Source organism: Cetorhinus maximus, unplaced genomic scaffold (genome assembly GCF_964194155.1).
Source record: "Cetorhinus maximus unplaced genomic scaffold, sCetMax3.hap1.1 HAP1_SCAFFOLD_896, whole genome shotgun sequence".
NCBI classification, from domain to species: Eukaryota; Metazoa; Chordata; class Chondrichthyes; order Lamniformes; family Cetorhinidae; genus Cetorhinus; species Cetorhinus maximus.
This window is the reverse complement of record NW_027596838.1, coordinates 120,233-146,046: the sequence shown is the minus strand read 5'-3', so window position 1 is coordinate 146,046 and position 25,814 is coordinate 120,233. Positions and strand designations below refer to the sequence as shown.

The following is a 25,814-nucleotide window of genomic DNA, read 5'->3' as shown; positions in this document are numbered from 1 at the left end:
GTCTGGGCCCGGCTCCTCCAGTTCCCGGCGGCCCCCGCGGTAAAGGAGCAGCGGTTTCAGCGGCGGAGAATCAGGGTAAGAGCGGCCGGGGATCCGGGGCCCGGGGATCATCGGCGGGGATCGGGGGATCCTGGAACCGGGGCCGGGGGCCGGGGTAAGAGCGGCCCGGGGATTCTCCGGGTTCAGGGGGAGCGGGGTCTGGGCCCCGCCAACGGGCAACAACCGGGGGAACAGCGAAAATAAACAGTGAAGGAGCCCGGAGCAGGAGGCCGCACATCAACACCGACCCTCCGACAGTGCAGCACTCCCTCAGTACTGACCCTCTGACAGTGCAGCGCTCCCTCAGGACTGACCCTCCGACAGTGCAGCACTCCCTCAGTACTGACCCTCCGACAGTGCGGCGCTCCCTCAGTACTGACCCTCTGACAGTGCAGCGCTCCCTCAGGACTGACCCTCCGACAGTGCAGCACTCCCTCGGTACTGACCCTCCGACAGTGCGGCACTCCCTCAGTACTGACCCTCCGACAGTGCAGCACTCCCTCAGTACTGACCCTCCGACAGTGCAGCACTCCCTCGGTACTGACCCTCCGACAGTGCAGCACTCCCTCGGCACTGACCCTCCGACAGTGCAGCACTCCCTCGGTACTGACCCTCCGACAGTGCAGCACTCCCTCGGTACTGACCCTCCGACAGTGCTGCACTCCCTCGGTACTGACCCTCCGACAGTGCAGCACTCCCTCGGTACTGACCCTCCGACAGTGCAGCACTCCCTCGGTACTGACCCTCCGACAGTGCAGCACTCCCTCGGTACTGACCCTCCGACAGTGCAGCACTCCCTCGGTACTGACCCTCCGACAGTGCAGCACTCCCTCGGTACTGACCCTCCGACAGTGCAGCACTCCCTCGGTACTGACCCTCTGACAGTGCAGCACTCCCTCAGTACTGACCCTCTGACAGTGCAGCGCTCCCTCAGTGCCGACCTTCGGACAATTTGAGTACATGAGAACTGATACATAAAGTACCCTGGAGGTTTGAGAATTTTTCGCCAATTATCATATCTAGATGTTCTCTTGTGTGAATTATGTAGAAGGAATTCGAAACTTTTGTGCACTTTTGGAGCAATTGGACCTCGCGTGCCCAGCTCCCTGTGTCTCAGCTCATCAACTAGAACGTCCTTCCTGTTCTGAAATCCTTCCCTCCTTTGATTTGCTTAGGTCAAGCTCTGCAGTCTCCTCAGTCCTACGTCCCAACTTGCACAATCATTCTTTTGACTCTGCCCAACCAATCTAGAGCTGCGAGTGGCATTGAAGGATCAGCGATATATTTCCAGGTTAGGATGGTGAGTGGCCTGGAGGGGAACTTCCAGGTGGTGGTGCCCCCATCTATCTGTTGCCCTCGTGCTTCTAGGTGGTGGTGGTCATGGGTTTGGAAGGTGCTGTCTAAGAAACTTTGGTGAGTTTCTGCAGTGCGCCTTGTAGATGGTACACACTGCTGCTACTGTGCGTTGGTGGTGGAGGGAGTGAATGTTGGTGGATGGGGTGCCAATCAAGCCGGGCTGCTTTGACCTGGATGGTGTCCAGCTTCTTCAGTGTTGTGGGAGCTGCACTCATCCAGGCAAGTGGAGAATATTCCATTACACTCCTGATTTGTGCCTTGTAGATGGTGGACAGGCTTTGGGGAGCCAGGAGGTGAGCTACTTGGTGCAGGATTCCTAGCCTCTGACCTGCTCTTGTAGCCACAGTATTTATATGGCTAGTCCAGTTCAGTTTCTGTTTAATGTAACTCCCAGGATGTTGATAGTGGTGGATTCAGTGATAGTAATGCCACTGAACGTCAAGGGGCGATGGTTGAATTCTCTCTTGTTGGAGATGGTCATTGCCTGACACTTGTGTGGCGCGAATGTTACTGGCCACTTGTCAGCCCAAGCCTGGATATTGTTCAGGTCTTGCTGCATTTGGACATGGACTGCTTCAGTATCTGAGGAGTCGCGAATGGTGCTGAACATTGTGTAATCATCAGCGAACATCCCCACTTCTGACCTTATGATGGAAGGAAGGACATTGATGAAGCAGCTGAAGGTGGTTGGGCTGAGGACACTACCCTGAGGAACTCCTGCAGTGATGTCCTGGAACTGAGATGACTGACCTCCAACCAGTGGAGAGTTTTCCCCCTGATTCCCATTGACTCCATTTTTGCTAGATTGCTGTCTTTTTCCGGTCAGGCAAGGATGAACCATTTTCATTGCTCAAAATGTTCTGAGAGTGACTTCTAAACAAAAGCAAAAACAGTACAATGCTTGTAGTAAAAGAACACCCTGAGAGCAGACAAGCAATGAAAGGGAGCAAGATTTCCTGTGTCTCAGATCAATTCTGCAGCACTGAAGGATTTGAACTCTAGGTGTGAAAGAGGAGGAAGCCAGTTGATCAGGGATATGATACCCCCCATAGATAGATACATCACTGTAATGGTGCATCTTGAGTCACAGAAAAGAACAAGAGGAAGATAAAGATATGTCAACAGTGAGAAGTTACAGAGACAATTAGATACTGGGCCCTGGAGGAGATTCTACTGTAATCCACAACAGGAGTAATAGAGATCCAAAATAGCTTGGTGTTGTTTGCTGCTTGGCTGCTTACCATTGGTTTTACCTGGAGAGCAAATATTCTTTTTAAATACTGTTGATCCTTTCTGTTTACAATGATCACTGGCACTAGTGGTTTTAGTCATACCAAATGAGATTCTGCTGGAATAGGAGCGTACAGAACATTACATGAGTGGGGCAGTGAGATTAGTTTGGGGTTGATCCAGGGCTATGGGGAGAGAGCAGGACAGTGGGATCAGTTTGGGATTGAGAGTGGGGCAGTGGGATTAGTTTGGGGATTGATACAGGGCTGTGGGGAGAGAGCGGGGCAGTGGGATTAGTTTGGGATTGATACAGGGCTATGGGGAGAGAGCGGGGCAGTGGGATTAGTTTGGGATTGATACAGGGCTATGGGGAGAGAGCGGGGCAGTGGGATTAGTTTGGGATCGATACTGGGCTATGGGGAGAGAGCGGGGCAGTGGGATTAGTTTGGGATTGATACTGGGCTATGGGGAGAGAGCGGGGCAGTGGGATTAGTTTGGGGATTGATACAGGGCTATGGTGAGAGAGCGGGGCAGTGGGATTACTTTGGGATTGCTCTAGCAAGAGCCGGCGAAGATGCACTGGACAGAAAGGCCTGGTGCTTTAATGTAAATTGATAAGGCTCTAAATAATTTGGCAAAGTAATTTTATAAATTGGTACATTAAGCATCATCATTTTACTAGAACCAATCGCTGTACTGCTATTTGTAATGAACAGCTGTTCTAGTTTATTCATAAGGAAAAGAATATTGAGCAAAAGTTAGGTTAACTGGAGAGCGATTGTTAAGGTGACTTTGAAGAGGTACACACCATTCATGAAACATTAAATTTCATCGATGAGGTGAACCCTGATAAGAATTTGAGGATAAGAAAAGAAAGAGCGTCTTTCACAATGTGAGGACATCCCAAAGTGGTTTCCAGTAAATGACATACTTTGGAAGTGTCATTACTGTTGAAATATAGGAAACACAGCAATCAATGTCTGCACAGCAAGCTCCCATAAACAGCAGTTAAATAAGTGATGAATAACATAATATAGATTGAGAGTTAAATATTGGCCAGGGCATTGAAATAACTCCCCTGTTCTTTGAATAGTGTCATGGAATCTTTTATGTCCACTTAAGAGATCAAATGGGGCCTCAGTTAATGTCTCACCTGAAAGATAGCACCTCCAACAATGCTGCACTCCCTCAGTACTGCACTTGCAGTGTCGGTCTGGATTTTGTTCTCAAGCCTCTAGAGTAGGACTTAAACTTCTGACCTTCTGACCCAGAGACAAGAGCACTGTCCGCTGAGCCCCAGCTGACACCTATAAGTCAAGCTAGAATATATATAGCCTAACAATGTGTTAAAAGCCTTGTATCTTTGTCAACTTTTTCCCTATTCATATGGCACATACCTATGTAAGCTACCAGCTAAAGGCAAGTGGGGTGTAAGGTGTAACTGCAGAGACAGTTTCTATTATGTGTGGACACAGGAATTCAAATAATGTGAAAGCAAAATACTGCAAATGCTGAAAATCTGAAATTAAAACGGAAAATGCTGGAAATACTCGGCATCATCTGTGGAGAGAGAAACAGAGTTAATATTTCAGGTTAATGACTTTTGTTAGAATGAAAGGTCTAATGAAAGGTCATTGTCCTGAAACATTAACTCTGTTTCGTCTCCACAGATGCTGCCTGATGCTCTGAGTATAGCCAGCATTTTCTGTTTTTAATTCAAGTAATGGGGACTGAATGTCGGTGTGCCCTGTGACTTGAGGGATATGGATCAGTGATGTGTAACTGGGTTGAGGAACAGATGGTCATGATCTAATTGAATGGCAAAACAGGCTTGAAGGGCTGAATATCCTCCTCCTAATCTTGTGTTTCCTGCTCCAGTTTTCCCCTGCCTTCTAACTTGGTCTTGACTCATTGTGTATAATGTGACAGGAAATAATCTGTATTAAGAAGTTTGTAACTCAAAGGGTATACTATATGTTGGAAATGACCTTACCAGATCAGTTAGAGCTAAAGACATGGGGATGTTTAATTCAGTTGCTGCCAAGTTGGATGAGTTCAAGTACGAAGGGGAAGAAGCTTAGATCAACCTAATAGCCCTGATGTTCTCTTGCATTCTTGTAGTCCTTCAAATTGGGAGAAGCTGCTGCATTTTCAGCATGGGCTAGTTGGTGGATCTGAAGCAGAAGATCTGCTTGTTTGCAAGCGATTGGATGGTTATGATGTCAGTTCATTCATAAGTTAGTGCCCTGCAACAGCATCAAAAGACAGAACAAATTTATCAATGTCTTCATCATGCAATCTTATCACACACATGTCCTCGGTGAATATCATTCTCTAAAAGCAATTATTTTTATTTGTCATTACAGGTCAGAATGCTCAGAGGACTCTGTAAAAAGAGTGAAGTATTCTAATAGGGTGTGAGTGAACAAGAACACCCAAAATATTCAGTGCCAATGCAGCAACACAGGCGACAGCCAGAATTAGTGGAAGGAAATCTTCCTGTCTTTGTATTTCCAACAGAACTGATATTTTATGCAGATGATCAGTCAACACACAAGCAGGTGCTGACTCTCTACAACCCTTATGAATTTGCCTTAAAATTCAAAGGTACATCTTCTCACTGACTTATAGTAAAAATCCTTCAGGGGTAATGTTCCTTTTACATGCTAACATTTCCCCTTTAATCCTTACAGTTCTGTGCACAGCCCCAAACAAATATGTTGTTGTTGATGCTGCAGGTGCAGTGAAGCCTCAGTGCTGCGTCGACATGTAAGTGAATAGAGTTTGTCGCCTGAAACTGTTACTGTACTGTAGTACTGAGGCAAACTGCCCTTTGTCTTTAGCTTTGGGTAGATGTTAAAGTTCGGCAGGTGACCGTTCCAAAATCTTAATGAGGGTTCATGGCAAAGACTGAAGGGTAAAATCTGTTTTTTTACAGTTAACATTGACCATGATATTAGCCTATACAGAACTTGCATTTCACATTTTCAAGATGTCCTTAAACATACTCCCTCAGTACTGACCCTCTGACAGTGCAGCACTCCCTCAGCACTGACCCACCAACAGTGCAGCACTCCCTCAGTCCTGACCCACCAACAGTGCAGCACTCCCTCAGTCCAGATCCTCCGACAGTGCAGCACTCCCTCAGTACTGACCCTTTGGCAGTGCAGCACTCCCTCAGCACTGACCCTCTGACAGTGCAGTGCTCCCTCAGCACTGACCCTCTGACAGTGCAGCGCCCCCTCAGCACTGACCCTCTGACAGTGCAGCGCTCCCTCAGCACTGACCCTCTGACAGTGCAGCGTTCCCTCAGCACTGACCCTGCGACAGTGCAGTGCACCCTCAGCACTGACCCTCCGACAGTGCAGCACTCCCTCAGTACTGACCCTCCAACAGTGCAGCACTGCCTCAGTACTGACCCTTTGACAGTGTAGCACTCCCTCAGCACTGACTCTCTGACAGTGTAGCACTCCCTCAGTACTGACCCTCCGACAGTGCAGCACTCCCTCAGTACTGACCCTCTGACAGTGCAGCGCTCCCTCAGCACTGACCCTCCGACAGTGCAGCGCTCCCTCAGCACTGACCCTCCGACAGTGCAGCACTGCCTCAGTACTGACCCTTTGACAGTGTAGCACTCCCTCAGCACTGACTCTCTGACAGTGTAGCGCTCCCTCAGCACTGACCCTCCGACAGTGCAGCACTCCCTCAGTACTGACCCTCCGACAGTGCAGCACTCCCTCAGTACTGACCCTCCGACAGTGCAGTACTCCCTCAGTACTGACCCTCTGACAGTGCAGCACTCCCTCAGCACTGATTCTTTGACAGTGTAGAGGTGTAGAGCTCCCTCAGCACTGACCCTCCGACAGTGCAGCACTCCCTCAGTACTGACCCTCTGACAGTGCAGCACTCCCTCAGCACTGATTCTTTGACAGTGTAGAGCTCCCTCAGTACTGACCCTCCGACAGTGCAGCACTCCCTCAGTACTGACCCTCTGACAGTGCAGCACTCCCTCAGCACTGATTCTTTGACAGTGTAGAGGTGTAGAGCTCCCTCAGCACTGACCCTCCGACAGTGCAGCACTCCCTCAGTACTGACCCTCTGACAGTGCAGCACTCCCTCAGCACTGATTCTTTGACAGTGTAGAGGTGTAGAGCTCCCTCAGCACTGACCCTCCGACAGTGCAGCACTCCCTCTACTAAATTGGACTGAATAAGGGGTTTCCCACCATCAATTTATCAAGAGCAATTTGCAATGAATTCTGGCCTAGCCAGTAACGTCCACATCCCGTAAATGAATTTTTAAAAAGTACCCCTCTCAGAGGTCGTTAATGTTTGAAACTCTTGACAACGGAGCGAAGATGACGTCAGAAAAGTGGAGGTAAGGCCACAATCTAATCAGCTAGGATCTTGTTGAATGGCAGAGCAGACTTGAGGGACTGAAAGTATTTTGTTTGTTCTGACGAGAGTATTGATTTTATGCTTACATCCCACAACGGGATTGATTCCCCCACTCTCTGATCCTAGCTTGTGAATACTTCCGGTTTGTTTGTCTCCCTGTTGTTCCGCCTTCATATCATCATCCAACTTTGCCCTGTCTTGGCTGATCCGCTGCTGAAAGCTTTAATTATCTTCAACTTGACTATTGCGAATGCTTCTGGCTGGTCTCCTGCATTCTCCCTTCTGTAAACTTGTGTACGCCCAAAATTCTGCTGCCTGTGTCTCAACTTGCACCAAGTCCTGTTCCTCTGTCGCTCCCGTGCTTGCTGACCTACATGCCTCCTGGTTAAGTAGTGCCCTGATTTTAAAATTCTCATCCTTATTTTCAATTCCCACCCTGGCCTTGCCCCTCTCTAACTCTGTAATCTCCTCCAGCCCACAACCCTCTGAAATGTCTACAGTCCTCTAATTCTGGCCTCTTGAGCATCTCGATTCTATTCATTCCACTATTGTTGATCTTGCTTCAGCTGCCTGAGCCCCAAACTCCAGAATTCTCTCCCTAAACCTCTCAGCCTCTTCCTCACTTTCTTCCTTGAAGATGCTCCTTAAAACTTATTTCTTCGACCAAGCTTTTGGGCATCTGACCAAATAACCCCCTTTGTGGCTTGGTGTCATATCATGTCTTAATGCCGCTGTGAAGCGACTTGAGACATTTTATTACATGAAATGCACTTTATAAATAAAACTTGTTGTCATCCATTTTTCTCCATTTGTAATTTCTAATTTGAGAAATCGCAATATGAAAGGAGAAGAAACAGTGTATGGAGATTGAGGCCTTTAACTCAGTTAACCCCATTGTAGGCACTGGTACATTGAAGGTTGCTCAGATCCTGTATATGCGACTGGCTGTTTTATTTAATGAAACACAAGAACTGTTCTCTCTCTCTACCACCCAGTGTTATTCGCCATCGAGATGTGCGGCCTTGCCATTATGGTGTCATAGACAAATTTCGACTGCAAGTGTCGGAACAAAGCCAGCGGAAAGCGCTAGGTAAAAAGGAGGTGATTTCTGTTCTCCTCCCATCTACAAAGGAGCAGCAGCAGAAGGAGGAGGAGGACAAACACATCAAAGAGCATCTGGCAGAAGCTGTATTCTTTGAACAGACCTCATTTCAGCAGGGTAGGTGAATACTACAGTCTCTTCATCTGTCAACATTTTGATCTCAGTACCACGGGAGTGGTTGAGGCAAATAGAGATGCATTTAAGGGGAAGCTGAATAGACGTGAGGGAGAAAGAAATGGAAGGTTATGCGGATGATGTAGGAAGAGGCTCAGGTGAAGCATTATGATTGGCATACGTCGACCCATTTGAATGAAGTTTTGTTATGTTAAAGACAGTATATAACTACAAGTTGTTATTGTTCAATGGGAGGAGACAGATACCGTTCACAGTAAACTGGGAAAACCTGTTACTGGGTAAAATGACAGAAAGTCAGTGGGAGGTATTCAGAAAAGATTTAAATTTGGTTAAAGTGGTGAACTGCAGGCACAGATAGACACATGGAAATATGATGATTTGGTGATAATGGAGCTCTTACTCAAAGAAGGGTAGGACCGGGTACTAAATATCCCGGGATACAAGATGTTCAGGAAAAATAGGGAAGGAAGGGAAGGAGGAGGGCTGACAGTATTGATTAAGGAGAATATTACAGTGTTGGAGGGGGTCAAGGACAGAATCAACTAGGTTACAGTTAAGAAACAATAGAGATAACATTACATTATGGGCGTATTCTATAGGCCACCAAATAGGAGCAAATTTGCAGGGAAATTGCAGAGAGGTGCAAAAACTATAGAGTAGTTATAATGGAGGACTTCAGTTACCCTAATATAAACTGTGATATTGATAGTGTAAAGGACGGAGAGGGGGAAGAATTTCTGAAGTGTGTTCAGGAGAATTTTCTGTATCATTCTGTTTCCGGTCTAACAAGAAAGACGTTGCTGGATCTAGTTCTAGGGAAAGAGTTGGGACAAGCGGATCAATTGTGCCATTAGGAGAACATTTAAGAGAGGTTTAAGAGTATAAGGTCTAGGTTAGCCATGGAAAAGGACAAGGACCAAGCTAGAGTAAAAATAACCGAGACCTGGCTTAAGGAAGGGCAGATCTGGGTGTTAAATATTCCTGGTTACAAGATGTTCAGAAAAGATAGGAAAGGGGAAAAAAGGAGGAGGGGTGATGTTTTTGGTTAAGGAGAGTATTGCAGTACTGTAGAAACAGGATGTGTCAGAGGATTCAAGGACAGAATGGATTTGGTTAGAGATAAGAAATAAGAAAGGTGCAGTTACATTGCTTGGTGTAATATATAGATCACCAGTTAGTGGGAAGGATATAGAGGAACAAATCTTCAAGAAAATTATGGAGGGTTGTAAACAACATAGAGTAGTTATAATGGGGGACTTTAATTACCTGTATATAGACTGGGATAGTGGAGTGTAAGGGGCAGCGAGGGACAAACGTTCCTAGATTGTGTTCAGGAGAATTTCCTACAGCAATATGTGTCCAGTCCAACAAGAAAGGAGGCACTGGTCGACCTGGTTCTTGGGAATGAGGTGGGCCAAGTAGATCAAATGACAGTGAGGGAACATTTAGGGGACAGTGTTCATTGTATCATAAGGGTTAGGATGACAGTGGAAAAGGACATTGGTCAATCCAGGGTAAGAATAATCAACTGGCGGACCGCAGACTTCAGTGGGGCAAGAGCGGAGCTGGGCTGGATAGACGGAACCAAAGGTTGGCAGGAAAAACAGTAGCTGAACAATGGGCTACCTTCAAAGAGGAGTTGGTTTGGGCACAGTCAAGGTATGTTCCCTCAAAAGGGAAGGGTAGGACAAACAAATCCAGAGCTCCCTGGATGACAAAGGAGATAGAAATTAAATTAAAGAAGAAAGAGTGTGTTTATGACAGGTGTCAGGTAGCAAATACAATTGAGAACCAAGCTGAATACAGAAGGTTCAGAAGGCTTGTGAAAAAGCAAATGTGAGAAGCAAAGAGGGATTATGAGAAATGACTGGCAGCTAATATAAAAGGAAATCCCAAAGTATACTATAAGCACATCAATAGTAAAAGGAGGATCAGGGCCGATTAGGGACTAAAAAAGGGATTTACACATAGAGGCAAGAGGCATGGCTGAGGTGCTAAATGAATATTTTGCATCCGTCTTTACTTACGAGGCAGATGCTACTTAGGCCATAGTGACAGGGAGGAGGAAACTCAGTCACTAGAAGGGTTTAAAACTGATAAGGAGGAGATATTGGATAAGCTGTTGGTACTTAAAGTTGATTAGGCACCGGGACTGGATGAGATGCATCCAAGAATATTGGAGGAAGTGAGTGGAAATTGCAGAGGCACTGGCAATAATCTTTCAATGTTCCCTGGATTCGCAGGAGATGCCAGAGGACTGGAGAATTGCAAACATTACGCCCTTGTTCAAAAAAGGTTGTAAAGATCTGCCCTGCAATTACAGACCAGTCAGTTTAGCTTCGGTGGTGGGGAAACTTCTAGAAACAATTATTTTGGATAGAATTAATAGTCACATGGAAAAATGTGGATTGATTCAGAAGAATATCGTGCCTAACTAACTTGTTGGAGTTTTTTGAAGCGGTAACAGAGATGGTTGATGAGGGCAAGGTCGTTGATGTGGCGTATATGGACTCCCAAAAGGCATTCGATACAGTGCCACACAACAGACTTGTGAGGAAAGTTATAGGTCATGGAATAAAAGGGACAGTAGCAAAGTGGATATAAAATTGAATAAAGGATAGGAAACAGAGTAATGGTTAATGGGTATTTTTGGGCTAGAAGAAAATTTGTAGTGGAGTTCCCCAGGGGTCGGTAATGGGACACTTGCTTTTCCTTATATGTATAAATGATCTAGATCTTGGTGTGCAGGGGAAAATTGCAATTTTTGCGGATGACACAAAACTTGTGAGAATTGTAAACTGTGAGAACAGCGTGGAACTTCAAAAGCACATTGACAGATTGGTGGAGTGGGCAGATAGGTGGCAGATGAAGTTCAATGCGGAGAAGTGTGAGGTGATGCACTTCGGTACAAGGAACATGGAGAGACAGTATAAAATAAAGGATACTATTCTAAAGGGTGTGCAGGAGCAGAGACCTGGGTGCATATGTACATAAGTCATTAAAGGTGGCAGGACAGGTAGAGAGAGTTGTTTCTAAAGCATACAGTATTCAGGCTTCATTGATAGGGGCACAGAGTACAAGAGCAGGGAGATTATGAAGAACTTCTATAGGGCACTGGTTAGACCTGGTTAGATGGAATATTGTGTACAGTTCTGGGCGCCACACTATAGGAAGGATGTGAACGCATTGGAGAGAGCGCAGAAGAGGTTTCCAAGAATGGTTCCAGGGATGAGACACTTCAGTTATGAGGAAAGATTGGAGAGGTTGGGACTGTTTTCCTTGGAGAGGAGAAGGCTGATAGAAGTGTTCAAAATCATGATGGGTCTGGACAGAGTAGGCAGGGAGAGACTGTTCCCACTCGTAACCAGTTCGAGAACCAGAGGGCACAGATTTAAAGTGTTTTGCAAAAGAAGCAAATGCGAGGTGAGAAGAAACATTTTCATACAGTGAGTAGTTAGGGTCTGGAATGCACTGCCTGGAACTGTGGTGGAAGCAGGTTCAATCGAGGCATTCAAGAGGGCATTAGATGATTATTTAAATAGAAACAATGTGCAGGGTTATGGGGAAAAGGCAGAAAATGGGATTGAGTTAAAATGTTCAGCGAGCCGAATGACCACCTTCTGCACCGTAACAATCCTGTGGTTAAGTGGGGTGGATCTGGCCCTAGTACATCGGAATCAAATATTGGCAGGTAAAACTGTAATGGCTGCCTTTAATGAGATCATTTGGGTACAGTCCAAGATCCATTCCCACGAGGAGGAAAGACAGGGTAAACAAATCCAGAACTCCCTGGATGTCGAATGAGTTAGGGAGTAAGATGATGCAAAAAAAGGGTGTGTATGACAGATGTCAGATTGATAATAAATGTGAGAACCAGGCTGAATATAAAAAGTTCAAAGAGGAAATAAGAGAAGCAAAGAGGGATTATAAGAATATACTAGCAGCCAACAAAAGGGAATCCAGAAGCATTCTATAGGCATATAAATAGTAAAAAGGTAGCAGGAGGAGGAGTGGTATCAATTGAGGACTGAAAAGGGAGTCTAGGCATAGAGGCAGGGGGCATGGCTGAGGTATGAAATGAACACTTTGCATCTATATTTAGTAAGGAAAAGGATACTGTTAAAGTCATAGTGAGAGAGGAGATAGTTGAGATACTGGATGGACTAAAAATTGTTAAAGATGAGGTATCAGAAAGGTGGGCTGTACTTCAAGTTCATAAGTCACCAGGACCGGATGAGTAACACCTGAAGATGCTGAAGGAAGTGAGGGTGGGAAATTAGGAAGGCACCGGCCATAGTCTTCCAATCCTCTTTAGACTCGGGTGTGATGTCAGAAGACTGGAGAATTGCAGATGTTACACCCTTGTTCAAAAAAGGGAGTAAGAAATCCAGCAATCACAGGCTGATCAGTTTAACTGTTAGAAATGATCATCTGAGTCAAAATTAACAGCCACTTGGACAAGTGTGGATTAAATTAAGGAAAGCCACCATGGATTTGATAAAGGCAGATTGAGTTTAACTAACTTGATTGAGTTTTCTAATGAAGGTAATGCGGTTGATGTGGTGTAGATGAACTTCCAAAAGACATTTGATAAAGTGTCAAATAACATCAATCGCATCTACAAACTTGAAACTCAGAATAAAAGGGACAGTGGCAGCATGGATGCAAAGTTGGCTGAATGACAGGAAAAGTTGGTGGTGAACGTTTTTTGGACTGGATGAATGTGTGTTTTATATGAGGCCAGTACAAGGACGACTGCTCGTCCTGATCTACATTACTGAACAAGACTTGGGTAGACAGGGCACAATTTCAAAATTTGCAGATGACACAGAACGTGGAAGTATTGTGAACTGTGAGGAGGATAGTGATAGACTTCAAGAGGACGTAGGCAGGCTGGTGGAATGGACAAACACGTTGTTATGATCTTGTTAGAGATGAGTAGCATTTTAATATTTTTTGGGTAATCAGAAAATTACTAAAAGAATGAAGGTTCCTGGCTTAAAAGAACCTTGCTACACAAAAATCAAAGAACATGAATCCTAATAACTACATTCTATCTTAAATAGTCAGCTACATTAGAGATGTTAAAAGTACAATGCACATAGTTGCTTATACTCTAAACTGAACTTCTTAACTCATTTTACTCCTACACCCATTTGACTTAACACCTCCAATAACTCAAGTCAGATACTTATCAAAAATTGGAAGGTTAACCACTTGGTCTGAGTACTGTTTCAAAGATCAGAATAAGACTTCGATTTCTTGGACCTTCTGCTTACTTCTGGCAAGGTTGTCCCTTCAGATCTCCTCCAGCTGTCCCATGGTTGTAGACGCCCAGTTCAACACAAGCATCACTAGCCTCTTAAGCATAGCCACCTCAGGTCAGAACTCTCCTGGTTCTAATATTCTTTAATTCTGCAGTCTTGCATCTAAAACTCTCTTTCTCTCTCTCTCTCTCTTTCTCTTCAACTTCGCTATCAGAGAAGTTCAACTCACTGTTAGTAGAGTTCCTTCAATTATCAAGTTTTCTACACTCTACTAACCAGCACACAGAATTTCAACTGAACTTTGCTTGAAAGATATAGACTCATACAACACAGAAGCAGGCCATTCGGCCCATCGAGTCTGCGCCGGTCAACAAAAAAGTGCCTTTCTATCCATCCTATCAATGCCCCTCATAATCTTATACACCTCTATCAGGTCCCCTCTCAACCTTCGCTGCTCCAAGGAGCAGTTCCTCTGCAAAATTATTCTAAACTAAAAACTGAAACCTGCTTGAGACCAGAGTCGCACTCACAATCTACTCCGCCCTACGATTAGCTTCTTGTTGACCTTTTTCTATTGTTTATCTCAGGCAACTTGGTCACATGATCAGTTACTGGAAGCAAAGTGCTTTACCAGAAATGAGCTCCCAGAGAAACCTAATTCTTAAAGGGGCCATCACCCCAACATGAAATATCGATTTTTTTTCCCCTCAAAAGCACATGGGCCACAACAACATGGCAGACAATGGTATCCCTCATGGGTCAGTGTGAGGACCACTGTTTTTAAATATATATTTTACATATAAATGACTTGGATCTTGGAATACAGAGTAGAATTTCAAAATTTGCAGATGATTTCAAACTTTTTCTATTGTTTATCTCCAAGGCAACTTTGGAAGAGTTGCAAACAGTGAGGATGATACGAATCGCCTACAATGTGACATAGATATGCTAGCAGAATGGGCAGGTAGATAGCAGATACAATTTAATATAGAGAAGTGTGAAGGGATAGGGAAAGGCAATATAGACTTTAAAGGCACAGTTCTAAAGAGTGTGCAGGAACAGAGGGACCTGGGGTCCGTGTGCATCGGTCTTTGAAGTTGGCAGGACATATTGAGTGGATGGTTTGCAAAGCATGTGGGATCATGAACTGCATAAATAGAGACATTGAGTACAAAAGCTGGGAAGTTATGCTGAATCCGTATCAAGCTCTGGTTAGGCTCCAAATGGAAGAGAGCATCCAGTTCTGGTCACCACACTTTGAGGAATATGTTCTTACCATCCCAGCCGATGTTACTACTGGACAAGCCAGATCCCAGGGTGGAACCCGGCTTGATAGATCCTAACTTGTAATTTTTGTTAAGAAACGTGGAGAGTGGTACTGAACACAGTCACAAGAGTCAGCAGATGAACTTTTAACAAAAGAATAAAACATTTATTAAACAAGTAAAGACGAACTATATTACAATATCAATATTCCTTCACCCACACCTATACCTTTACAGATATATACAGATTCGTAGGATAGCACAAGTTGCAATAGCTATTTTATACTCTAATGTTCACAGTAAATACACAGTCCATATAAACCTATGGCACCCTGTGGTCAGACACACCACACTCTGAAACCAAGTGACAGGTGCCACCCCAAACAGATGCTATGGATCTCTCATCAACTCCCCGCAGATGCTTGGCGCACCGTGAGCCACCTGGTCTCACTGAACTCCATCTTTCACACGAGGGTTTCCAATCTTCACTCTCGAAGAATCTGCTTTGGAATCTTCTCCCAAATGACGCTTTCTCTCGGATGCCTTCCACAAGGGTCCAGCTCCAGGGCTTCGAACTCTCCTTCTACCTTGTGTTTGTTTTAACTTCTCTTCAAGAGTCACAAAACCTCATTAAAATGCAGGCATCTTTTAAAGTGAAAGGAAAACTCAAGTTCCCCCTTTCTTAACACACAAGTACAGAAACACGGATTTAACTCTGACATAGACATAATGGACTGAATAGCCTCTTTCTGCGTCGTAACTTTTCTATGGTGCTATGGTTCCAAAACTCATTCCTAACACCCAGAAATACAAATATAGCTTACTGAAACTATCTCTAGTTCCTAACAGTGTGACAGTCCTTGGTGGGTGCAGAAGAGATTTACCATAATGATTCTAGGGATGGGGGACTTTTAGTTACAAGCTTAGGTTGCAAAAGCTGGGGTTGTTCTCCTTGTAACAAAGGAGAATGAGGTGAGACTTGGTGGGAGTCGAGAGTTACGGGGGTCAGACAGGAAAGTGGAGTTGAGCCCACAATCAGATCAGCCATTGAATGGTAGAGCAAGCTCAAGGGGGCTGAATGGCCTACTCCTGTTCCTAATGCTTGTGTATCAGATCATGTGTAGATTATGACAGGTTCAAATAAGGTAGACAAGGAAAAACTGTTCCTATTAGCTGATGGTACAAGGACTAGGCGGACACAAATTTGAGGTATTGTGCAAGAGATGTATTGGGAATATATAGTAGAACTATTTTAAGCAGCAGGTGACAATGACCTGGAACTTGCTGCTCACAAGGATGGTGGAGGCAGAGACGACCAATGATTTCAAAATTGGATGGGAACTTGAAGGAAATAAATTTTCAGGGATATGGGGATAGAGCAGGGGATTGGGACTGATTGAATTGCTCCACAGAGAGCTGGCATGGATTCAATGGGCCAAGTGGCCTCCTTCTGTGCTATAAAAGACTCTATGGCTCATGAGAAATGTGAAGTGATACATTTTGTAGGTTGAGCGAGAGGTAATATAATGGATACAATTCTAAAGGGGGCACAGGAGCAAAGAGACCCAAGTGTGTATGTACACAAATTGTTGAAGCTGGCAATGCATTTGAGAAAGCAGTTAAAAAGGTACACGGGACCCTTGGCTTTATATATAGTGACATAGAGAGTACAGGAGCAAGGAGGTTATGATCACCTTGCACAAAACGCTAATTTGGCCTCAGCTAGAGTATTCTGGGCACCACACTTCAGGAATGGCGTAAAGCCTTAGAGAGGGTGTAGAGAAGATTCAAGAGAATGAGGAACTTCAGTAACATGGATAGATTGGAGAAGCTGGTGGTGTTCACTTTTGAGGAGAAGGTTGTGAGGAGGTTTGGCAAAGGTATTCAAATTTATGGGGAGTGTGGACAGAGTCAATAGAGAAAAACTGTTCCTATTGGCAGGAGGGTCGGCAATCAGAGGACACTGATTTAAGGTGATTGGCAAAAGGACCAAAAGCGACATGAGGCACAAGTTTCCACAGTGAATGCACTGCCTGAGAGTATGGTGGAGGCAGAGTTAACCGTGCCTTTCAAAAAGAGATTAGATAAATACCTGAAAAGAGAGAGAATTTCCATGGTACCGGGGAAAGGGTTGAGGGAGTGAGACTAGCTAAGTTGCTCTTACAGAGAGCCAGCAGGAACACGATGGACTGAATGGTCCCTTCTGTGCTGTAGCCATTCTATGATTCTAAGAAATGCTTTACATGAAAAGGGTGATAGAAGTTTGGAACTTTTTCCGCAAATGGCAATTGGTGCTATATCAACTGTAAATTTTAATTCTGAACTTTTTGTTGACCAGAGGTATTAAGGGATATGGAGCAAAGAGTATGGAGTTTGGTCACAGATCAGGCATGAGTTTATTGGGTGGCAAAACAGCCTCAAGGGGCTGAATTGCCTGTTCCTGTGTTCCGGTAACTGGCTCCAAGCCCTGTATGCCTCTTTTTTTGTCTTTATAAATATAGCGGACAGCAATCTACCAGCTCATAATGATTGCTCCATCTTGGAGGCTCAGCTGCCTGTTTTCTACCTGAAAAATGGGCGTGGGCCATCAGATTTCTGGGTCCCATATCTAAGTTGTTCCTTAAAAATTTTAATGCCTTTGTGATGTTTTTGAGAAGCCATTGTTACTGTTTGGTCTTTCTAGGAACTCACTGTCCAAATGAAGTGACTGCTGTTCCTAGCTGGTTAGACGCAGTGCTGGCTTATATGCTTTCAATTCCCGCTATTTCCCTTTGGGTGTTGTTATACTGGCAGTTTCAGCTCTCCTGTGCTTCACATAAGTGGCCTACTCCTAGCTGAGTCTCAGAGAACTATTTGACCACAAGACACACAACAACAGCTCAGGTCTGGCCCTTGCCTGACATCACCTTGTGTGCAGGGGCCATTGGATAATGATGAACAACAGCTACTCTTTTTGTACCTTAGTACCTCTGGCTTTTTGCTGTATCAACACAGCATTTAAATAAAAATAGTGGTGACTTTAAGCACTGTGTTTGTGGAATATGCCAATTATGTTTGATACTAGTAGCTAGGAAACCATTTCAGATCCAACTGGCAAGTTTTCCAGTGAGAAATTTGAGGTCCTAGCTCAAAATGAATGCTTTACCCCTTTCTGTCTCTGCCATATAGATAATAGTTCCTGAGCAGATGAGTCTGTACATCACTCAATGACATCTCATTGATTTTCAGAATCCAGAACTGCCTCTTCGGGACCGAGTTTACTTACTGTCTTCCTGGGAATCATATGCATTGCAGCATTAATGTTACCGACACTTGGAGAAGCAGAATCTCTGGTGCCTGTCTACCTTCACTTGAGTGTCAATCAGAAATTAGTTGCTGCTTATGTTTTAGGTAAGCACATTAACCATCGAATTGAGTGCTGACTGATGCTGAAACAGTGTTTAAAATCAGGGATTCACACAATTTCACAGAATTGTTATGGTGCAGAAGGTGCCTGTTCAGCCCATCGTGTTTGCAGTCGTTCTGTTGAGGAGGCTCCAACATCAATGGCTGTACATTTCTAAATTTTTCCCCCTCTTAAGAGTAGCACTAAGCATGAACTTCCTCTGTTTCATTAACTGTGAAACTCTGGCAATACTTGCTTGTATGTCCAGAAATGCAATATGTGTTACTTTCACTTACTTTTTATGATGAGGATTCTTGGTTTCATCTGGAAATGTGTCTCTCCTGTGCTGCTATAAACTTCAACAACTAACAGCATTGATCATCATTGGAATTTAATTTTTTAGTGATTTTACAATACTTTGCACAGCGACGCAATTATTACATGTTTGCCTTTAATGGCATGTGATCCTAGAATTTTGCAGCACGTATAGAGGCCATTTGGCCCATCACAGTTTTACTGGTCATCCTTTTAGTCCTGTTACAAAAGGAATATGCTTTGAAACACATGAATTTCCTGCAAATTTATGGCAAAACAATCTACAAATTTTCATCACAAAGGGTTGGAGTTAATTCTCCTTGGTTATTTCCAATTGTTCTCAATCTGTTATGCCACTCTTAGAAACCTTTGCCAAAACCCTCTCTTGCTAGCAAGCACCAGCTCCCAACCTATTTGTTGTGTTCAGGGACTGAGCAGAAGGATATTGAATAAGTTATTAAGGCGGAAAGTGTAACATATCAAAGGGAATTGGGCATGGATTAGAAAAAGATGCAGGGAAAGATGGGTTTGGAGTGCCTGGGTCCAGATGCAGAGGTAGGACTGTCAGCTTGGGCTGAATGTGTTGTAAATTCTGTGCTGACATTCAGTCACTAAAATGTTGAAAAGCTAATGGGACAGTTCAATTTGAAGAGCTAACACCAAATGCATGTAATGGGCCGAATGGAATTCCTCTGAGCTGCTTCTGAATTTGTGCTCACGCCCAAGCCACTGTAACCTGTATTCACGTCTCCCCTCCTTGATCCTCACCCCGTTGCAACTTGACAAAAGTTTCTCAGCCTCTTCCTACTTTAGAGACTTAAATACTTCAATGTATGAAGATGACAATCTGCTACTGTTCACAGCTGCTTAATAGCAAAATCTGAAAGAGATTCTTACTAGCCTCAATTCAAATCATTTCACGCTTCAACAGACCAAGTGAATAAATGTACTTTAGATATTCAGTCGGTGAGCTGCAGGCTGAGAGGATCATTCACCTCTTTCAGGCATCAAACGTTTAACTTCAGCTCAAGATGACTGGACCCTTTGGTTACCTGTCCAATCTCTAGTTGGTCCCAGTTCCTGCGCTCATTATGGTACAACAGCAAATATGATGTTTTAATTCATAGCGATATGGTGACAGTTTGACTTTGTTGGTGGAAGTTGAGATTGTTCACACTTGCCTTGGTAACATTGGAAAACAAACAGAAACACTTCAAGTAATAAAAACAGGAAATGCTGGAAATACTCAGCAGGCCTGGCAGTACCTGTGGAGAGAAAAACACAGTTAACGTTTCAGGTGGAAGAAATGTAATAAGTTTGGAGCAAAGGGAAGTGGGTAAGGGGTGAGGTGGAGAACAGAAGGGAACTGTTCTAATGAAAGGTCATCGAACTGAAACATTAACTCTGTCTCTGTCTCTCTCCACAGGTGTTGCCAGACCTCCTGAATATTTCCAGCATTTTCTGTTTTTATTCCTGATTTCCAGCATCCACAGTATTTTGCTTTTGTTACAGAAGGGAGGGTCTGTGATAGGATGGAGGGCAGGAGAGATTAAATGACAAAAGGTTTGGTGCTAATGGTTACAGCAGCAGTTACCCAGTCTGCAATTGGTCTCCCCAGTGTAGAGGAGACCACAGCAATTTCAGCAGGCTAAACTGAAAGAAGTAAATCACTGTTTCGCTTGGAAGGAGTGTTTGGGGGTTGAATGATGAGAAGGGAGGAGGTAAAAGGGCTGGTGTTGCATCTCTTGCACTTTCATGGAAAGGTGCTGTGGGAAAGAAGAGGGTGTTGGGGTGACTGAGGAGTGGACCAGAGTGTTGGGGAGGGAATTGTCCCTTTGGAATTCTGAAAGGGGAGGGTGGGAAGATGTGTTCAGTGGTTGGAGCTAGTGGAAATGGCGCAGGATGATCCATTGAATACGAAAGCTGGTGGTAGACGGTGAAGGTGATGGGGAGCTTATGGTTCTGGGAGGGAGGGAGGGGAATGGATGAGAATAGAAGCATGTGAATTAGATCGGACATGGCAGAGAGCCCTGTCAACCACGCTACATTGGAAGGTTGCATTGTCTGAACAAACAATGGCGACAGAGAAAGCGCAAGAATAGAATAGAGTCCTCGCAGGAGGCAGGATGTGAGGAAGTGTAGTTGAAGTAGCTGTTGGAGTCTGTGGGCTTGGAGTGAGTATTAGTTGATAGCTTATCTCCAAAAGTGGAGACAGAGAAGCCGAGGAAGGGAAGGGAAGACCCAGATGTAGGCCAATGAAATTTTCCAGCTCATGGTGGGAGCAGGAATTGGCACCGATACAGTCATCAGTACCAGAAAAAGAGACGAGGGAGGGGACCTGAGTAGGACTGGAATAAGGAATGTTCCACATATCCCACAAAAAGACAGGCATATCCAGGACCCATGTGGATACTTATGGCAACACCTTTTATTTGCAGGAAGTGAGTGGAGTCAATAGAGACGTTGTTGAATGTGAGAACAAGTTGAGGTGGAGGAGGGTGGTGGTTGAAAGAAACTAATTGGGCCTCCGTTCAAGAAAGAAGATCGTGGGAAGGAGGAAGAAGCAGGCTGTCCAAGGTTGGGGGACTGTGAGGTTGGAGGTTGTGGAGGAGAGATCTCCAGAGGACAGTCTTTCATACAATGGCTTGATGCTTGGTAATGGGGTCATGGTACAGGCAGAGGTAGGAGGAAGTGTCGGAGTTGGCATTTGGCCTCTACTATGTGAAGACCAGCATGCCAAACAGCAACAGCATTGCCCTTGTCAGCAGGTTTGGTGATGAGGTCAGGGTTGGACCTGGGAGAACAGAGGTGCAGCAAGTTCAGAGGGAGACAGGTCAGAGTGGGTGAGGGGAACAGAGAAAATGAGATGACTGACGTCACGCTGACAATTCACAATGAAAAGATCTAGAGAGGGCAAGAGAATAGAGGGAGAGTATTGGAGATGGATGAAAGGTGCAATGAGCAGAGGGGGAGAGTTCCTGGTCAAAGAAGTGGGCATGGAGGTGACTGGAGAAGAGCTCAATGTCGTGCCAAGCTCATAATTCATTGAGGTGGAGGCAGAAGGGGATGAAGCTGAGGCCCTTGCTGAAGACAGAGCATTGGGTCAGAGTCAGGGTGTTGTGAATACACAGCTGGAGGGGAGATTTAAAGAAGTGATGGGGTCGGGGGGAGGAGAGTGTTTGTACCTATAAGTTTTTGAAGTTTGTGACCCTTCGCACCTGAAAGGAAGATAAGTTTTTCATTAAAACGCTGAATGAAGCGAAGGAGGAAATGAAACTGTGGACAAGGTCAGCTTTGAGACGTCTGACTCTCTCTATGGACGCTGCCAGACCAGCTGAGAATTTCCAGCTTTCTCTGTTTTAATTTCAGATTTCCAGCATTTGTAGTGTTTTCCTTTTGTAACATCTCCTTAAGAGTTGGTTTAGCTTGGGCTGGGCAATAAATGCTGGCCCAGCCAGCGAAGCCCACGTCCCGTGGATGAATAAAAAAAACATAGCTACAGGTCCTGTTCCACACCCGCACAAGTCACTGAGTCTTTGAGAAAGGCAGAGAATTCTAAACCTTTACTTTTTAAAATTCATTCACGGGATGTGGACTTCGCTGGCTGGGCCAGTATTTATTGCCCATCCCTAGTTGCCCTTGAGAAGGTGGGGGTGAGCTGCCTTCTTGAACCGCTGCAGTCCATGTGGTGTAAGTACACCCACAGTGCTGTTAGAGAGGGAGTTTTAAGATTTTGACTCAGCGACAGTGAAGGAACAGTGATATATTTCCAAGTCAGGATGGTGAGTGACTTGGAGGGGAACTACTGTTCCTATCTATCTGCTGCCCTTCTCCTTCTAGGTGGTAGTGGTCGTGGATTTGGAAGATGCTGCTGAAGGAGCCTTGGTGAAATTCTGCAGTGCAATTACTAACCGAATCTTAAATCCAAAGAAGATTGCAAATCAAATCCATCAGTTAACTTATCATCTGGCATATTTCAACTTGAATTGTGTGATTGGTTCATCCCTCAGATTGCGTTGTCAGCCAACAACTCTGAAACAGGCTAGGTAATGAGAAAGGGCGGCTGATCTTTAATCTCCTTGTGGACTCTTACAGGGAGCAATACTCAGTTAAAACTACTTTTGTCAGGAGTGTTCTTCTTTAATATGAGATGTTAGCTGAGGCCTGATCACCCTATCCAGATGTAATGAAGACATCTATCTCATGGTTGTATTTGGAGAAGAACAGGATATACCTCCTGGTTTTGGAACCAACACTTTCTCCCTCAGCAGCACCAGACCAGATCAGATTTTAAGTGGTCAGCTGATTCATTTGCTGTTTGTGGAATCTTGCTGTGCACAGGTTATTTGCCATATTTTCCTAAATAAGTGACTGTGCCTGAAAAGCACTTCATTGGGTGCAAAGCCCTTTGGGATGTCCTGATGATGTTGGAGGTACTATATATAAATGCACATTCTCCTTCCCAAACAAAAACAGAATCTTTTTTTTTTCAGGTCTTGTGACCATGGTTATCCTGCGAACATGAAAAGGTGAAATGAAAGAGGGCGAGTGTGGACTGATCCGCTTGTTAATCCGGGCACAGGCTGGTCCTCTAGGGAACTGTATTAACGGTTTCAGAATCTGAAGGCAGACAACAGGAGCATTTGTTGCTAACAGCATTGATTCATCTGAACTTTGTGCATTTTAATGTTTATGCAAGACTTTGAGATAAGACTGTCAACTGTAAAATTCTCATTGTTTCAAAACACCAAGTCAGTAAGCTTTCTTTGTTTTAATTCCCCTGAATAAGTTTGGATAAACAGTTTCATATCTGTATAGGACTTTTATTAAATAGAACATTTGTTACTTTTTACTCCTTGTTCAGCTTTGCTATGCTAATGCAATCATGTGTGCTCCCTGCCAGGTGAGATCCTGAGGAAAAGCTTTGGTCCCTTGAGCAAAACCAGTGAGTATCCATGTACAACAGCACGTGTAATGCTGCTAGGGATTGGTTGTCTCCAGTGAAGTGGACTGTGATGAAAATGACTTTAAAAATAAGGACTTTAACAGTGCAAAGTACTGGATGCTGTTGTGACAATGGTATACCCATTAAACTGTAACCTGATTCTTTCCACAGATTCTAGTGAATCTGCTTTGTAATTCCAAAATGTTATGTTTTATTTCAACAAGTGCACTTGTTAATTAGGATGGTTATCAAAAAGCCTAAATTTCTACTTTAATACAGTGTCAGTTTTGGCTCAGTGGGCAGAACGCTCCCTTCTGAACCAGAAGGTCATGGATTCAAGCCACACACCAGAGACTTGAGCACATAATCCAAGGTGACACTCCCAGTGCAATACTGAGGGAGTGCTGCACTGCCGGAGGATCAGTACTGAGGGAGCACTGCACTGTCAGAGGATCTGTTTTTAATTTGAAATGTTAAACTACTAATCCTGTTGAGGTGGATGTAAAAATACTGTGGCACTACTCCAAGTAGAGCAGGGTCTCCTCCCTGGTGTTCTGGCTATTATTCGTTTTTGAATCAACCCCATCAAAAAGTGATTATCTGGTCATTCATCACATTGCTTTTTGTGGGATCTTGTGTGCAAAAAGTGGCTGCAGCATTTCCTACATTACAGCAGTGACTGCATTTTGGAAGTACTTCATTCACTGTAAATCACTTTGTGATGTTTCCTTCCGTTGGAACCAGACATTGTATAACTGACTAACAGGCTACACAGCCTCCATCACTCTACAGCATACAAGTGGACGAGGTGGGTTCTTTTAAAGGGAACATTAATTTTCCTCAGGTTTGTTGCAATAGTTCCACCCTGTCTAGTTGATTTTGAGATTAGGTTTAATGTGCATTTAGTTTTGTGAAAGCCAGTACTAGGTATAAGATTAGTACAGTGCACTGCACCCGCTAATAGCTTAGGTAGCTGAAAAGGCAGCCAACTTCAAAGGCTTAGGTGCAGACGTGTCTGCATCAACGATTGGAAGTTCTGCATTGTTGCTTGAGGTGCCTTCTAAGTTGGTGAAGCTCAGCAATGACCTGGAACACAGCACAGGTTACTGGAGGGGTGATCCATCTCCACCCCTTCCCCCTTCCTGGAGTTGTACAGATATATGTCAGTGAGTGGCATTCACGTTTGGCCAATGCTGTCCAAATCAGTTGGATCTGCTCTCTTCTCTTCCCACACTGAGCAGTCCTTTCCCGAGCATCAGTCCCCCACAGCAATCAGCTGGAGGGTCTAACTCAAGTTCTCCATTCAGAGCCCTAACTAAGGGAATGCTGGATTCAAAGTAGCAGGAGCAGCTGTGATGCTTTCCATAGTCAAATAGCATGTCAGTTGTCACTGGACGCACACAGTATGACCACTTGGTTGAGATATGAGGGGGATGGTTAATACCGTCAACAGAATTATTGCAGTGATTAGCACGTCAAAAAGTGAAAAAACTGAGGTCATAAATGAAATTATTAGTTTATAACCAGTCTCATCATCTCCTCTCCTCACTGCCCTGTGGGTTGGGGTTGGAGTTGTTTGCCTGCCCTTCCTGCATGGGCCTGTGTCTAAACTGTTAACTGCTATCTCTGAGCAGGGCAGCCAGACTAATCTCCAATCTGTGTCAAACAGAAATTACCTGAATGCCAAGGCTGCGCCACAAAACAATAAAAGTATTGAAAAAGAAATTGTTTAAAATAATTGTCAGGTCTTCTGCAAAGAAACTTATTAAAATTCTGAATTACTGAAAAAGAGTTAAATTGTTTAAACTGTTATGAATACAGCAAGCAGATCGTGACCACTGGGTGTCTGGAAATAAACTAGGGAGCAAACTACAAGCAGCAAGACGTACTGCCCATGCGAAAACTCACAGGCAAGTGAAATGTGCTGTGCAAACTTACATTCTGCAGATTTTGTGTGTTTAAAGGTCATTTATGTTTTTAAAAAGCAGTACCAGTATGACAATTTGTAAATGTTTACATCATGATTTATACAATTTATTTAAACATTTTAATAAAGTTATTTTTGAGAACAGATTTTAACATTTTGTTTTTCCATTGTGAGAATGGCACTTTACAACATCTGACTCCTTTAACTGATGTGGTTAACCAGTGCATGACCCCCTCACTGTCTGTCATACAATGCATATGATTCCATTATTCTATGTGGTTAGAGCCAAAAATTGTTAGACTAAAACAACAAATGAAGTTCATGCAGTTAATGAGCAATTAAATATATACACTCTCATTTCTACCTAATATAATTGATCATCAACCAATAACGTTCCTATGATGATGGTGGTGGTCACTTGCATGAGGTGTTAGTGACTAGTGTGCATCTT

The 25,814-nt window shown here is 44.2% G+C and overlaps 1 protein-coding gene across 2 annotated transcripts; it reads left to right on the top strand.

Annotated features, from left to right (window-relative positions):
• The first annotated feature begins 2 nt into the window (after positions 1 to 2).
• Positions 3 to 25,509, top strand: mospd1 (motile sperm domain containing 1). 2 transcript variants are annotated; one of them, XM_078536094.1, is made up of 6 exons: positions 3 to 75; positions 4,992 to 5,232; positions 5,319 to 5,394; positions 8,018 to 8,241; positions 18,020 to 18,181; positions 22,985 to 25,509. In XM_078536094.1, exons 2-6 carry the CDS (start codon positions 5,079 to 5,081, stop codon positions 23,014 to 23,016), a joined length of 648 nt encoding a protein of 215 aa, XP_078392220.1. In that variant the 5' UTR covers positions 3 to 75; positions 4,992 to 5,078; the 3' UTR covers positions 23,017 to 25,509. The 2 variants fall into 2 exon arrangements, with proteins under 2 accessions (XP_078392220.1, XP_078392222.1); XM_078536096.1 differs by lacking the exon at positions 18,020 to 18,181.
• Positions 25,510 to 25,814: the final 305 nt, after the last annotated feature.

Excerpts from the sequence above, each read along its gene's own strand:
- mospd1 (XM_078536094.1), top strand. The coding sequence starts at position 5,079 with ATGCAGCAACACAGGCGACAGCCAGAATTAGTGGAAGGAAATCTTCCT. Across the intron at positions 5,233-5,318 it reads ATTTGCCTTAAAATTCAAAG|TTCTGTGCACAGCCCCAAAC; the intron begins GTACATCTTCTC and ends TAATCCTTACAG. Across the intron at positions 8,242-18,019 it reads ACAGACCTCATTTCAGCAGG|AATCCAGAACTGCCTCTTCG; the intron begins GTAGGTGAATAC and ends ATTGATTTTCAG.